We start from the raw sequence: 17,287 nt of genomic DNA, 5'->3' as shown, positions 1-17,287 counted from the left end.
TGTTCAAATAGAAATTGATTGTATAGAAATATTGATATACGTGATTAAAAAACCCTTTAAGATCATGAACTGTCTTTGAGTGAAAATTCGAATTAGTTAAAGTTAGTTAAAGTATATTCGAAGAAAACGAATTCCTGCACATTGCGAAAAAACATTTTGGATACAGCTGCAAGTGCGACTGCAAAAAAAAAAAAAAAATCACTCCTTTCGATTTTTTGTTTACGTCACATTATCATTATCTTAGCCATTTTTTAAATGATAAATTTAAGAAGCATCAATTGTGACAATATGCTAATTAAAAACAAAATTATAGTGTTTTGTTTCTAATGGTAGTCATAGATGAGAAATCCTGAGGGAATTCAAAGATTCAAATCTGCGGGAGTTTGCGTATCTTGGGGGAATAAAGTTTCAAAAAAACAAAATCGTTGTGTGTTTTTAACAGTTGTCTGACATAAAAGCATTAAATGAACCTTTGACATGTTAAAATAAATGTTTACCCTATACAATAATTTGTATCTTTTGTATTATTCATGCGACAAAATGAACATGGAAAAATGGTGTAGAGTGTTAATGGGTAACAAAATGATTCTGTAAAGACTTAAGTAATTTATACATTTTATTTCTTTCGCTCATTTAATCCAGATAAGAGATCTTGATGAGAGCTGGAGGGAACCTCAGACTTTCTCAGTTAATTTATCTACGTTTGATCAGCTGATGATGCCGACAAATATCTACAGACATACATACTTCTCTCTAAAGCGTGTGCAAGCACGTATTAAGGACATCCAGTGAATAAACATTCTTAAATTATATCCTTTGGTGTTACAAAATACTATTATAAAAAAGAGTGTGAGAAGATTTCACTCCAAAAAATAGATATTAACTATACTGTATTACTGAAGTGTTCATTCATTACTAGCATTTATATGGTACACAAACATGACAAATGATGCATTATCTTGATCCAAAGTATTTCAGATTACATCTACTACACTAGGTCTATTGGGGAAGCTTTTGATATGCATTCTCTAACAAATACAAATGTCCCTTGAGAAATGTTTTAAAATGTCAAAAATTGTAGATAAATAGCACCAATGATTTAATACAGCGCCAATAATTTCAATCTTTCCAGTCATTAAATGTTTTCTTGTTTTGCTTTCCATTTAATGAATGGAAAAAAAAAACATTTGCTATGGCCAGATGCTACTAATGGAAATTCATGCAAGGAAACAAAGATACGTCTGTGCTGTACGCTCAAATACCAGCACTAGCTTTTCTCTGCGATTTCCATCAAAGTGTAATGCAAGGCAACCCTTTTCAGCAGTTTTAAGGGAGGGATCTTAAGATTTACAGGTTCTTAATTATGGCTAGCATCATTAAGAACCCTTAAAACCCTTTTGGAAAGGGACTGAGCATTTCCATATATGCCGCTGAAAACATTAACTGAAAGAGAAACTAGAGGTACTATACGCAATGAGCTCACTAAATGATACCCCCGCCTCTCATATGGTTATAATGGCAGAGTCCATGTTTTGCGGATCAAAAAGTAAAATAGGAGGTGCACAATGGCAATATGTAATAAAGATTCTGTGAAAGTTTCATTAAATTTCACTCCGTGGTATAAGAGGAGTTGCGGATAAGAGATGGGTACCTTAAAGCGTAACAGACGGACGGACGGACGGACATACCGATTACAGTATACCCTCCCACTTTTCAAGCGGGATGTATAAAAATTACAAATTGTCATTGAACAATTTACTTTCTCCTTTTAATTTTGAGTGATTTTGAGATAAAAAATACCACAGAGTCTGACACATCCGTTTCATTATACATATGTACAGTTGTTGACTGGGGTAGAGGAAAATAGTCGATCTGTTGGACCGGAGTGCAAGCTGTTGCCCAATCGTCACCTACCCTTAACATGCAGCAATATACCTTCATCACCTGCAAACGGAGTTTATACGAGGGTCATTCAAAAAGTTTTATCCTCCCAATTAAGTCCTCCTTAAAAAATGAACGTAGATCACTTCAAACATGCTTGTTATGGTTCATTGAATTCTTTTTCAACCACACCGCTCTTGCAGAAAAAGAGTTTTTTTGAAGATTTATCAAGTTGAAAACACCCTACACGTGATACTCTATTGTTTCATCATGGAAAAGAAAGTAAATACAACAGCAGAATGGACTTCTCACAAGGATTACATGTACATATCTAAAGTATGAGAGCCCTAGCCCTTAGCGTTCAACAGTTATGGCTAAGGTTTAAAGTTTTTAGCTCACCTGAGCCGAATGCTCAAGTGAGCTTTTCTGATCAAAAGTTGTCCATTGTCTGTCGTCGTTGTCCGTGTAGTCGTTGTTGTTGTAAACTTTTCACATTTTCATCTTCTTTTCAAGAACCACTGGACCAATTTCAACCAAACTTGCTACAAAGTATCCTTGGGTAAAGGGGATTCAAGTTTGTTCAAATTAAGAGCCACGCCCTTTTTCAAGGGGGGAAAATTATGAATAAGTGGAAAAATTAATGGCATCTTAAAAAAATCTTCTTCTCAAAAACCACTGGGCCAGGAAAGATGAAACTAATGTTGTATCATCCTCAGGTAGTGTACATTAAAGTTTTTTCAAATCATACCCCGAAGGTAGGGTGGGGCCACAATGGCCAATCAAAGTTTTACATAGGAATGTATAGGGAAATCTTAAAAAAAAAAATTCGTTTCAAGTACTGCAAAGCCATGATTAGTGATATTTATATGGAAGCATTCTCAGGTACTGTAGATTCTAGTTTGTTCAAATCATAACCCCTTGGGATAGGGGGGCCACAATGGGGGATCCAAGTTTTACATTAAGGTAGTCCGATCCTCGGGTTTATAAAATTAGTAGATAAGTAATCAAAAATACTCATAAAAGTATCTCTGAATCCACAAACTTATGTAAATTTATCCACAGTATTTCTTTAAAGTTAAAGATTAAAGTTAATCATATTATAAAGGGAAAATTGTCAGATCTTCAATATTTTTGCAGAAAAAGCGAATTGGAATATCAGCAACGCATTTTCTAATTGCAAATTGATCAACAAATATATTTTAGGTTAAAAAACGATAGGTATCCAGGCATTCAGAGAAATTGTCATTATTTTTATACTTATTTGGAAATTTTTGTCTTCCGTCATGTATTCTATAATACATAGTGTAAAAGGCTTTTGCTATCATTGCAAGACACCACAAATCACTTATTATTTCATATAATTATAAAAATCATTGGTATCTACGGCTGCATTCAAGAAAATCTTATTTCTCTAAAACTGTATTATTTTTTTCCCCTTTTATAGGGTAAAAATGTCAACTTTTATAAGACCTTTTCTAAGACTTCCATAAACCTTGAATCTTATAAAGATGAATAAAATGAAAATTGTTGCATGAAAAAATTTCATTTTTAAGCTTCATTTCGATGCATTTCAAATTAAATATGAATTTTTGGAGTTATCCTTCCTGGCTGAGGATCAGATATCCTTAAAGTATACATTTTAAAAAAAATCTTTTTCTAAAGAATAGCAAAGTCATGATTAGTGATATGCATATGGAAGCATCCTTAGGTAGTGTAGAATTAAATTTGTTCAAATCATAATCTCAAGAATAGAGTGGGGTGTCAATGGTGGATCAAAGTTTTATATAGGAAAATAAAGGGAAAAATCTCAATAACAGAAAAGCTGTGTTAAGTCATATTGATATGTCGGCATCCTCATGTATTGAAAATTTAAATTTGTTCAAATCATGAGTACCCTTTGGGGTAGGGAGGGAAACAATGGGGAAACAAATTCAAGTTATTACAAAGAAATAATTATATATCAACAAAATGTTTTTAAAAAATCTATAAAAATCTTTTTGTCAAGAACTTTCTCAAGAAATTATATGCAGTATTGATATGGAGGCATTCTCAAGTGAGGTAGCATTAGAATTTAAGCCCCCTCCTACCCCACCCCACACCCTCAATAAACTTTTCAATTCTGATCTAATTTGTGCCTTTCCCTATCCGATGTGCTCAGGTGAGCGATGTGGCCCCTGTGCCTTTTGTTTCATAAGTATGGAAATCCCCAAGGTCAAAAGGTCAAGGTTGTTGGTATCCAATGAAAGGTCTTGCCACAAAAAATACATATATGAAGCTTAGAAGTCCTGGTGTCTGCTAGTCAAAAGATATGGCCAAAGTAAAAGTTTGAAATTTTTGTGTGAAAGCTGGTCAAACTCCAAGGTGAAGGTCAAAATGTCAAATCTGACCCAAAGACCCAAAGAAAGGTCTTGTCACAATAAATACTCATGTGAAATAAGAAAGTCATAGCTCCACTAAATCAAAAGTTATGGGCAAGGTTTTTAAAGTCTGTGCCACTTTCAAAAAGCAAACATAGACCATTAATTTGAAAGAGTTAGGGCTAGTGCTTTCGTACTTTACATATATTTAATCCTTGTGACAAGACCATTCAATGGATATTAAAAACTTTGACCATCAGACCTTGACCTTGGAGTTTGACCTACTTTTAAAAAACTTTGACCTTGGCTATAACTTCTGTACGGTAAGGGCTAGGGCTTCCATACTTTACACATGTTTTCTATGTGGCAATACCTTTCATTGGATACCAATACCTTGACCTTTTGAGCTTGACCTTGGAGATTTTTGTAAATACTTAACCTTGGCCATAACTTTTGATTGCTAAGAACTAGTGATCTCATACTTCACATAATTGTAGAATCCTTGTGAGAGGACCCTTCATTTGACACCAAGAACTTTGACCTTTTGACCTTGGAGTTTGACATACTTTTAAAAAGCAAACCTAGACCATTACTTTTAAAGGGTTAGGACTAGTGCTTTCATACTTCACATATTTAATCCTTGTGACAAGACCTTTCATTTGATAGCAAGACCTTTGACCTTGGAGTTTGACCTACTTTTTAAAATTTTTAACTTGGCCATAATTTTTGAAAGGTTAGGGCTTCCATACTTTACATATGTATTTTTTTGGCAAGACCTTTCATTGGATACACTGTAAAAAAATAACTAGTTAAAGTCACGAAGAAAACTAGTAAATTTACTGTCCATACAATCACTACCTTAAAAGTAGTTTTACCAGATATTGGTATATTTACTAGAAAAGATTACTAAATTTAGAATTGATATAAGTAACTTTCACTAGGTATCTAAGTATTTATACGACTCCCGCTCCACAACTCACTATCTTAACCAGTAAAATTAAAGTTTACTAATCACGACCAACGCTTTACGAGGCACACTAGTTAAACTCACTAGGTTTTTCTTTCAGTGTACCAATGACCTTGACTTTGAAGATTTTTGTACTTATGAAAAAACTTTAACCTTGGCCTACTTTCATATTTCACAATTGTATTTCCAGTGAGAATACCCTACTTTTGGTACCAGTATATTTCATTTGCATTTAAGAAAAGTTTATAATCTTTGCTATGTTGCCATACACGGGCATCAGTGTTTCACACACATCTTGTTTTATGTCCTTATTATTTTATTCCTCTAATGACAAAACTTTTTGAATGATCCTCGTATATCTCAGCTGATTCGATACGCAAATTTTGCATGCTTTATGTATGTTCACATTCTAAAACGAGGAAAATTATTGACAAACAAGTTGATGAAACAATAATAGTCTCGTTTAAAGTCATAATTTTGTAAGTTCTGTGTTAGATACAATGATTTTGTCAGCAATTACAATTTATCTTCGAGTCAAGTGCTTCCGTAAATTTGTTCTCAACTTTTAATTGAAAAGATTTCATTAGGTTTTTGTCTTTTAGCTTTTCAATGTTATTGGCGTTGGACTTTGATCTTTTTTCCCTTGATTTCCTTAGCTTCAACTTGACTTTAAATAACCAATAACAATGAGTGATCACTCAGCTTCTTTTTATTATACCCCCTCCCCCTCTTGAAAACTGCGAAGGTATATAGTGGTCGGGATGTCCGTCCGTCAGTCTGTTACGCTTTGGAGTACCCATCTCTTATCCGTAACTCCTCTTATACCATCAGAATCTTTGTTATATTGTGTCCGTGACATCCTATTTTACTTTTTGATCGGACTCATATTTTGAGTTTCCAAGGGCAAAACATGGACACCAGTTTAAACGAACTCCAAAAACGGCGTGAACTCCAAAAAATAAGTTTTTGGCTCCGTCATGCATTGCGGCAAAATGGCGTCCGATGTAAACAAACGATGGTTTGCTTTTCGCTTTCTCCACAAATACGGCCGAATAATGGCTGTATTTAGTAAACTGTGACTGGATTTTAGTTTTTGTTGAATAAATAATTGCACTTATTAAATTATCTAGTGGTTATTGACTTATTTATTGCTTCGTATTCTTGCATAATAGTGATTAGGGATATACGACATCGGATTCAATACAGTCGGTAAGAATTAATTTCTTAAATTAACTTATACTTTATTGTTTCCTTGATTTAAATTTTATGCCATTCCTACAATAAAGAATAGATGCTTAAATTTTACTTCCAAGACACTTAAGTCGTATTTATTTTATCGGCGGAGCAGAGATACTAACAGGTTCGTTTTGAGAAGACTTTTTACCGTAATTTTAAAAAAGTGATTTTTCAAAGTTCTCAAATTGAAAGATTATAGTTCTATTAATGTTTTCATGATAAAATCTGTTCATATGTGATAACAATTAGGTAAATAGCGATAGTGATAACTTACGCTCTCAATTCACATGTCATACAGGATTACGTACGATCTCTTCTGCAACAGAGGAAATGTAGAAACTGAATGGATTCTCAGGTAACTGTCACCTGATCGACTCTTATTCATGATTAAAATCATCAATTCAGTATTTTTTTTTAATTATTGGTAACATGTATTTACAATGTGGTTGCTCATGGCTGCTCTAAACATGCTAAATTTATAAGTACACGATAGAAGTGAAAGACAGAGGAAATTCGAACAACTGAAAATTCGCCAGCGTCTCTTACTTAGAAAAACACTTTTAAAATCAATAAAAAGTGTTAAAAAATGACTAACTTAGTCACTGCAAATTATCAATCACAGAGACGTTTTAATAAGATTAAGACTGTTTAATTTGTATTCTGTATCCTACTTGTACGAGGTCTGGCTGAAGCTCGAAGTTGGTCAACTTTGACTTGAAATTAAAAACTATTTGCACATGAAATCAAATCTCTAGAAACATTTATTATTAATCATTTCTGAGAACTTACATTACTGCACGGTAATCCAACTTTTTGCAAAAGCACTTTTTATAAGAGCCCACTTTCCACGATTTTTCACCGTTTTTTGATATAACTGCGCATGCGTGGACTCTTTTTTTTTAGTCTTTTCTGGACTGAAATTCTCACGTCCGTTAACGCCGTTTTTGGAGTTCGTCTAGACTGGACGCGCCATTATATAAATATTGAACGGTACCCATCTCTTATCCGCAACTCCTCTCATACTACCAAATAAAATTTATTGATACTTTCACATATTCACAATTAGATAATGTCATTATGCACTTCCTATTGTACTTTTCGATAGGACACTTATTTCGGGTTTTAACTTTTACACTTTCAACATGTTCAAGAGAGCAAAAGATGGACTTTGCCATTATCATGATTATATAACCGTATGGGTCAGGGAGGCGGGGTATCATTTAGTGAGCTCATTGCTCACAGTACCTCTAGTTTTATTTGCAACAGTATACAGGCCTATAAGCCCCCTCCCCCATCTGCAGACTTTTAATTCGAGGGACTTTCACCTCCCATGATATAATACGGATTTTAAAAGTCCAATCGCATATATCCAGTACGGTTCCAATGTTATAAATCTACATCCGGGTGGGTGCAAGATGTTTCGGGACCACGACGCTTCGGGACCTGATAAATACGACGTTTCGGGACTAGCGACAAGACGGTTCGGGACTTGGGTAAAGACGATTCGGGACTTGGGTTAATTTTTTTTCGGGATCTCAACAAATTATTTCATTATGGTGATATAGCATATTATTTTAAGTACACATAGTACGTAATATTTCAAGCTAAATCCGAATTTTAATATTTATAATAAAAATTGTCATAAAGATATACTTTGATGTGTTTTTTTTCCCATAACTACGGAAGCGTATTAGGGCCGCAGCAGTATTTTTTTTTAATTTGTTATAACAAATTAGTAATTTGTTATAACAACTTAGTAATTTGTTATAACAAATTAGTAATTTGTTATAACAAATTGATAATTTGTTTTAACAAAGTATTAATTTGTTTAAACAAATTATTAATTTGTTATATTATATAACTTTGTGAAATCCGGTAATCTGATTGGTCAATACGAAGTACTTATTTTTTAATAACGACCGCTGAAAGCGAATAATGACTCGCACGAGCTGCCTCGTTTTCACTTTCGCTTTAGACAAACATGGAAGTTCGCAAGTTGTAGGTGAGGAAAATTTAAAACATATAGTGAAGAAATCTGAGACTGATAATACAAAACAATACTAAGATATTGGTGAATATTTTTCGGGAATAATTAGCACATACCATTTCATGGTTGAGTTCGACCTTTCCACTCGGCGAGCAGAGTTTTGACGCTGTTTACGCGATTACAGAGACTAAAGAAAATATAGTCATTAAGTCAAGCATGCCATGTAAGATTGTATTTGTTCATAGAAGACATAGGTATTTATATTTTGTCAGTGCATTTCGTCTGCAAGTGTAAACGAGAGCGATTCTCAGTCTGGGGGAGGGGGTACTCTGTGTTATTCGGAGATAGATATCTTGCGTCATTATTATGATATGGGAAATTTATTGCCGAAACAATTTCCTCTGATTAATATTGAATGAATTCTGAAACATTTACATTCAACTTATTTATGGTTAATACTATCTCTGTAAATAATTGGATTATATACATTGCACTAATAAATTTGGGAAATTGTTATTTATATAATATAATAAATATGGACTCAATGCACGGTCAATATGCATTTATAATGACCCAGGATGACAGATATTGACCTCAGATACATGAAGTATATCGACCTCGGGCTAGCGCCCTCGGTCGATATACTACATGTATCTTCGGTCAATATCTGTCATCCTGGGTCATTATAAATGCATACCGACCTACATTGAGTCCATATTTGTATAATAACAAATTATTAATTTGTTATATCAAATTATTAATTTGCTATAACAAATTATTAATTTGTTATAACAAATTGATAATTTGTTATAACAAATTGATAATTTGTTATATCAAATTGATAATTTGTTTTAGCAAATTATTAATTTGTTTAAACAAATTGATAATTTGTTTTAACAAATTGATAATTTGTTATAACAAATTAGTAATTTGTTATAACAAATTACTAATTTGTTTAAACAAATTACTAATTTGTTTTGTTATAACAAATTATCAATTTGTTATAACAAATTATCAATTTGTTATAACAAATTATCAATATGTTTAAACAAATTAACAAATTAATAATTTGTTATAACAAATTGATAATTTGTTATAACAAGTTATTAATTTGTTTAAACAAATTATTAATTTGTTATAACAAATTAAAAAAAATACTGCTGCGGCCCTAATACGCTTCCGTACATAACAGACGAATAAGAATAAATCTTTACAAATTTCATTTTTATTTCTAAAAAACTTATCAAATTTTTTATTAGTCATTTTTTCTTGTGTGTGTGGTAAAGGGGTGGGGGTCCAAACTTTAAGCTTCTCGGGTTGATGATATATATTTTAAAAATATTAAAGTGATTTCCAGCTACCGTTTTATATCTTAAAAAAAATATGTCAGTAAATTGTTAAAACAACTAGGGTCAGGTGTTGGTGTTACGTACATGTATAAAAACGCCGCCGGTAATGGCAACTAAAAAGATTGTATGGTTTCTTTTGAAATTATTTTAAGAAAATAACATTTTAAAAATATGGAAAAAATATCGTTTGTTTTTTGGTTATATGAAATAATTCAGAATCAAACAATATTCAAATTAAACAAATAGTAATGATTTTCCCGTCATCAAAAGTTCAACAAAATATAAAGGTTTTCAATATGTTTTGAACTTGATTTTGTCTACTTTTTTCCAAACGGTTTCAAATATTTTTTTATAAAAAAAATGTTTCCAAAACATTGTCAACGATCATAGGCAGTTATGCTTGCTGTCCAATCCATTTGTATGAATAAATATATTTTAAACTAAACAGTGTAAATAAACATATTTTACAAATGTTGCGAGAACATTTTCCCTAGATATAAAAAAAAATACTATACTTTAAAAAGCATTAAATGGTATAAACACCATGATTTCATTTGATATCGTTTCAAATAATGTCTTTAAAAACATTTTAAATTTCATCATAGCTTTATCTATTTAATATGGTTAGGTGGAAATTTCAAATTTAAGTTGACCTGTTAACGTATTCATTTTTTTTTTAAATCTGGAATGTCTTTTAAATACTTTTACAACGTACAAGTATCATGAAAAATTTAATATTTGCAAATTAAATAATATTTAGTATTTATTTACAATATCATTAACAGTGTGTCATGTGCCTAATTATGTAACACCACATAATATTACGCACTGGTCGGGTATCTACATCGATAATTGAGTTTCATTGAGATTTGTAGTCTGTGTATACACAGTAAACATAAATTCAGACGTATCCATATCATTGTAGACAAATTAACAATTTTGAAGGTACAATAATATATAGCGGAAATATTTGGGACTTTCGGGGGATTAATTTTTTAAAAATAATAATTATAAATTCTATAAATTGACATTTAAAAAAGTGAACATGGAATATTTCAGATTCTGATTCAAAACAACTACCCGTAAAAACGTTAAGTTGTTACTCCTCGTGTGCTAGCTAGAGCCTTTGTAAATTTTGTAAACAAATATGAAATGAAATACCTAAAATTATTATTAAAAAAGGAGAGAAAGAAAGTCTTAGAAAGAAAAACACGATGTCCGTGGTCTTCACACAGCAGTTACGACTTTATTCTACAAACTCTCGTATCAAACACTATAAATAAATCAAATACATATTTTAAAAAAATTTTGGCCAATTGTTAACCAAATACTTTAATTACAAAGGTAATATATCAAATACTGAAATAAGAAATTAAAGAGACAACACCGCGGGCGTTTGATTTTCTCGGCAGGCGTGCTCCATGTCGTATGCAAACTTTAAAACTAATAAAAACTCCAATCTGTGCTTTTTAAATTATAATTTGTGTATCAAACTAAGAAATTATACATGTATAAATTTAAAAACACAAGTAAACAAGTTTAATTTCATTTCCTTAACAAAATATTTAGAAGTCCCGAAACGTGTTAGCTCAAGCCCCGAAACGTTTTTTCAGGTCCCGAAACGTCGGGGTCCCGAAACGTCGCGGTCCCGAAACATCCATAATTCCATCCGGGTTATTTGGAAATTGGAAGCATGTCGCGAAGGGCGAATGAGGGATCCCTCTTCATAGGTAGACTGAGCAAATCGACGAGAGTTCGAGACCTTGAGGACATTTTTGAACCATATGGCCGAATGACGCGATGTGAAATTAAATATGGTAATACCATTTTTAAAGTTTTATGAATTTAGACTGTGAAATGCCTCCTCGTCCTTCTAGGTCACAGAAACATCAAACATGGCGGCGATACCGTTACGTTGACCTTTTTTCGATAAAGTGACCTAATTTTGCAATGTAACTATGTAGAATCATATTACATTGTGCCATAGGTCTAGATTTCAGAAAAATGCAAGATTCGTTGATCACTTTCTTTTGTTAAGGCGTGATGATTTGCAGAAAAGGTATCCCATTGATTCTTTGCAAGACATCAGCATGATGCTTGACCCACTGCATTATAATTATACGAGTAACGACTGATGTATATTATTATAATACATTTATGCACCTCAAATATTATTAACATGGTTTTGAGATATTAAATTAATTGTTTTAAATCTTTTTACAGGGGCTGAGATGGGTGAGTCCTAAAATTTATGTAAAATTTAAATGTCAAAGGATAAAGTTGCTGAAGTGGCATTGTACTTTTCTTCAATTATACATTCTAATGCAATTGTTTTGTAAAACATGTTTTGATTGGCTAATGCACTATTGTTTGAAGTAGTAAAACGAGTATTAACAAGAATGAAAGCTTTTCATTGTGACTTCATAATAGAGCAATGCTAAAACACAATGCTCCATGACATATTTCATTTAACGAAACTGAACAAAATAAGACATAAACAACAAACAAAATACATGGATTGCAGTCGCAAATACCAAATTAGAAGACAGTTATTCCTTAAGTAATACTTTATTTTAATAACCATATATATAGTGATATAATATTGCCTCTATTACTATAGTTCAATCCACACTTTTCTAAAGTTATGTCCCTTGGCCGCCATCTTAGGGGATAAATCCATAGAATCATCACAGTAGCCTTTGTACTTTTCAGGTTTCTAACTTTGTCATTTGACTGGCAAAATCGTTGCATAGTGTATACTGATTGTCCCATATTGGTGCTACCCACACATCCAAAGAAAACAATTTATACACAGTGGATTCATCATAGCCCGCCCAAATGTTTGGTAGCATAAAGAGGAGAAATGTTGTTTCTTTCCCTTTTGACCTTTTGGCTGACCCCACAAAGGGACACAACTTTTGTAAAGTGTGGATTGGACTATTGCAACCCTAATTCACCATTTTCAAATGAAATAATAATAAAATATACATGTTACAAGTTATCTTCCTTTCTTGGACATTTGATTGCTTTAAAACTAACAAAGTAACATCCAGCTTATATTTATCTGATAATATTGCAAGAATATTTAACACTTTTCAATTATTTCTATAATTTATATGTAACAGTACGCAGCTAGGATAAGGCTGTCCGCAAAGTATCAAACTGTGGAGGCTGCTGTAACTTCTCTGAACTACCTAGATATGACGTCATAATAGAATATGACGTCAAGTTACTGCATACTTGAGCTAACATGACGGGGAAAGTGTCATAATTTGTACATCGCATGTAGTTTTATTTTTGGGTCTTGTTGTTTATGTCAAATGTTAGGATTGTTTTTAAGCTCCAATGTGCTGTTATGAAGTTGAACATATAAAATTTGAATATTCCTACTCCTTTTGCTTGTCCGATATGCACATATTCAAACAATAGAGAAAAATTATGTGTGAAACGCTCCCCTTACACGTCCGTAGACAGAGTTAGAATTTAACAATCGTGTGTATATTGGACTGGCACAAGTGATAAACAAGCATAGATTGAAGATACTCTGTGTGAATCTACAAGAGAAGTATGTCCTCTAACTGAAATATGCTGGGTGATTGTGTGTAGTTCATCCAATTTGTATAAATCGCGATTAAGAGTGGAAAATACCCTTTCTTATGTTGGTTAGTTATATTTTTTGTTCAATTTTTCTAAACGAGTAAATATTGAACCTGCCCCCAACACTTTATATGTACCAGAAATCACGATAAATTTATCTATGTAACAAAATTTGCACAATATTTTTGCTTTGCACTTGTGCCGAAGCGATTTTTGTGCAAAAATTAGAAATACTAGTATCGCAAATCTCCGTCACGTGATCAACACATGCATGTGACATCACAAAAATGCTTTATTTTGATACCTGATTAAAGTATTATGTCACGTTGAATTCAATTTCAAACACGGATTACATATTGAAATTAAAATCTAGCTCAAGATAAAATTCATATTTTTAAGGCATTTTAAGCCTTCGGACAGCCTTATCATAACTGCGCATGGGGCAGATGATGATATGCATGCAACAATTAAGTGTTTCTTGCAGTGTAACTGTTAATATAATTGGCATTAATTAAAACTTGTCACATATTTATTGTGTCTTGCAGCATATGCATTCATTGACTATGAAGATCACAGAGATGCTGAGGTAACTTAGTTAATGTTTTATAAATGTTCATAATTTGAAAAAAAAAAAAGGTAGATAATAATTTCAGAAATATAAAATTTAATCCCACCACAGAGGGCTACTGTTCTTATTATTTAAGGAACTAGACTGGATGGAGCTTTTTTTTTTTTCCATTAGTTAATGGGAGAATGAGAAATAAACAAAAAATGACATTAATGTGAATGTGAAGCATCTTGGGGCTGACTGAAAGAAATAGTTTTTGTGTATTCTAATACATTCCTGGCCATCACTAAAATCATGAGATAAAAAAATCACAGTTAATATGAAAGGCTCACGTAGCAAGTGAATTTTAAATGTCGCTCCACCAGCCATGTTTCTTTGATAAGACAGTGCTATTGGTTCACTGAAAGGAACTGATAACCTTATTGAAAGACTTGAAGATAAAATATAAAATACAATCCCCAGAATTTGGTGTATCAGAAAAATACTGGTACATGTTTTACTTACATTTGTCTAATTCTCTAGGGAAGCAACCTCATGTTTTTGAAGGAAGATTTTTATGTCTACATAAGAGTTGAAAATTTGATCACAAACTGGATAGATTCTTCAGTTAGGAATAATGTGCAGGGTAGCAAAATATACACAAAAAAATTATCAGTATTGTTTGTATAGGTAGAATTTATAGATCATCATTTTTTATGTAAAAGGTTTTTTTCTACAACATGATTTTGAATCGCACAAATAATATATATTTTTGGTGCATATCCTTGCACTATGCAAATCTGCACAACATTCTAGTTTTAAGTATCTTTTCCAAAAGTTCAATTTTTAGTCAGCATGAAAACAAGGTGTGAAAAGTTTTCTATTTAAAATAAAATTATCAGTTAAATTGATGGTTATGATTATATGTATATATTAATTTGAATATTCACAAAAAATTAGAAAATTTAGAAAGATGCGTAAAAATTTAAATTCACTGAATATTGTTTCTTACATGAAATAAATCTTAAGAATTAGTCTCAGTTAAAAATAAAGGTTAATTCATCCAAACTCTGATTTATTAAAGTATTTTTAACTAAGATTTTGTTCAGGAGTGTGAAAAAAATTTATCAGAGTTCTAAACATGGAGTTGAAATATCCTATGTACATCTTGCAGCAAAAGCCACCATGCCCAATCCAATCCATTCCACCATCTTCGTGACCCCATTCCAAACCCGGGTGGCCACGAATCCAATCCCTTCCATCCATGAGTCCAATCATCAAAACTCTGTAAAAACAAAAGCCAAATTCTGAAATTCTGAAAAAATAGCTGCTGTCATGTGCTTCGACAACAAATTCTCTCACTGTCGACCATGACTTGCTGTGACCCAGGGTCCAAATTTTGCCACAGAGCCATTGTAAGCCAAACCATGTTGCCAATTTAACCAATTGCCATTGTAACCATTCTATACCACAACTGACTACAGAGTTCAAGGGTATACTGTCAAAGTTAATAACCATCTGCTTATTATTTTGTTTTCATGTCAATTTTCTGGTACATGTTTGCATGTTTATTATGTACAGTGATGAGCAGGTATAATATTTTACTTTTCTCTTGGTATTTGTCCTCGTCTTTATGTTTGAAGCATATCTGCTTAAACATGCTTTAAAATTTTTTGTAAAGTGTAAAATTAAAACTGTGTACTTGTCTGTTGTTTTTTCCTGATAAACATATTTTTTAAGATAGTTTAATGTGAAGACTTTGTTTTGTTTTTAATCAGGATGCAGTTCGGTATGAGAATGGCAGAGAGATCTGTGGGTCCAGTATTATAGTAGAGAGAGCCAAAGGAGCCCCAAGGAGGTCATTGGCCCCAAGAGTAGGTCCACTTTTGTATTTAAAAAAAAACACACTGGAATTACTGTGAAAACACTAATTTTCGGGTGGGTGGGTTAATTTTTGTTGTTTTCAAGGTATGAGGAGACCCACAAATTTATGACTACAAAAGAAAGGAATTTTTCTCATATAATACATGTACTACTGAAAAATTCTTTAACCACAGAATCAAATCCCCATGAACCAATATATTTTTCTCATACCACAAAAATTTGACCCCTTGAAAATATGTGATTTAACAGTATAAAACTGAAAAAAGGAATGTTTTCTCAAAGGCCTAAGTATTTAATGATTCAGTGTTTTACTTTAACTGTATGTTTTTAAAACTGCAAAAAAGGTGATCGAAATGAAATATATCAACTTTGTTTTAATGGTGATGGTAAGATGACTCTTGTGTGTGTTACAGAGTTCTGGCTATGATGACAGCTACAGGTCTGGACGAGGCTCTCGAGACTACCCTGACAGATATGACAGAAGAGGTGGGCCAAGAGGAGGAAGATACAGGTCACCCTCACCACGACGTAGGAGGCAAGTCTACCATAGAATTTAATTTACATGACAAAACAACACATCTTGGCAACTTCAATAATCTGGATTGTTTCGATAAAAATAAAATGAAATATTTTGGGCATCAGTTGGGACATCATCGGAAACCCACGATTGATCTCGTCTTTACTTATTACCCGTGGGCAAATTTGCTGAAATATCGCCGTAAAGTATGCTAATTTGTTGTTTTTAGTAATCAATCAGAAAGTTGGAACTCTTCAATTTTGAAAAGTACTTTTATTACTTTGCTATTTATGGTAAATATTTTGACGCTTGTTAAAACGTGCAAAGTTTGATGTAAGACAATGAAAGTCAATTCGTACAGGTCACTGACATTAAAATCCATCAGATGTGTATACATGAGTACCTCTTCCTAACTGCAAAATGCACCGGTGAGTGGATGTATCAGCTGTGTTAACTACGGAATGAGTTTTTCATGTTTTTGGCAACGCCGAACATGCATATGTAACGTGAACTGGGATTCGTTGTTTTGGCTTCGCGATCCTGTGGTGCGGCCAATCAAATGATCCATGCATATTTAATTACATAAGACGATTTTTCAGCGAGTTTGTCCACAGGTGATAAGTAAAGACGAGATCACCCATGTGTTTCCAACGATGCAGTCAGGAATGACAAAAAAGATGCATAATGAGAACATTTTTTTAACATTTAGGTCCAGATCTCGATCTCGAGACAGAAGGAGACGCAGCCGAAGTAGATCTCACAGCCGACAGCGACGAAGGAGGTCAAGCTCTGTCAGCCCACGGCGATCCAGCAAACGATCAAGATCTAGGTCACCAAGCAAGTCAAGAAGTAGGTCACCACAGAGTAAATCGGGGAGTGGATCTCCACCAAGAAATGGGCAGCAGACCGACAAATCTCCATCAAGGAGTCCTGCTAACTGAATCAAATTTCATTTTATCATCATT

The 17,287-nt window shown here is 32.8% G+C and overlaps 1 protein-coding gene across 1 annotated transcript; it reads left to right on the top strand.

Moving 5' to 3' along the window:
- Nucleotides 1-11,453: 11,453 nt before the first annotated feature.
- Nucleotides 11,454-17,263, top strand: LOC134232938 (probable splicing factor, arginine/serine-rich 3). Its single transcript, XM_062714934.1, has 6 exons — nt 11,454-11,594; nt 12,001-12,012; nt 13,920-13,960; nt 15,700-15,795; nt 16,219-16,340; nt 17,032-17,263. Exons 1-6 carry the CDS (start codon nt 11,471-11,473, stop codon nt 17,261-17,263), a joined length of 627 nt encoding a protein of 208 aa, XP_062570918.1. The 5' UTR covers nt 11,454-11,470.
- The last annotated feature ends 24 nt before the right edge of the window (nt 17,264-17,287 follow it).

The sequence above is a fragment of the Saccostrea cucullata genome, unplaced genomic scaffold (assembly GCF_032062105.1).
Source record: "Saccostrea cucullata isolate Sc308-1 unplaced genomic scaffold, CSIRO_AGI_Scuc_v1 ctg11093, whole genome shotgun sequence".
Classification (NCBI taxonomy): domain Eukaryota; kingdom Metazoa; phylum Mollusca; class Bivalvia; order Ostreida; family Ostreidae; genus Saccostrea; species Saccostrea cuccullata.
Note: the sequence above shows the minus strand (reverse complement) of the source record. Positions and strands in the feature narration are given on the sequence as shown.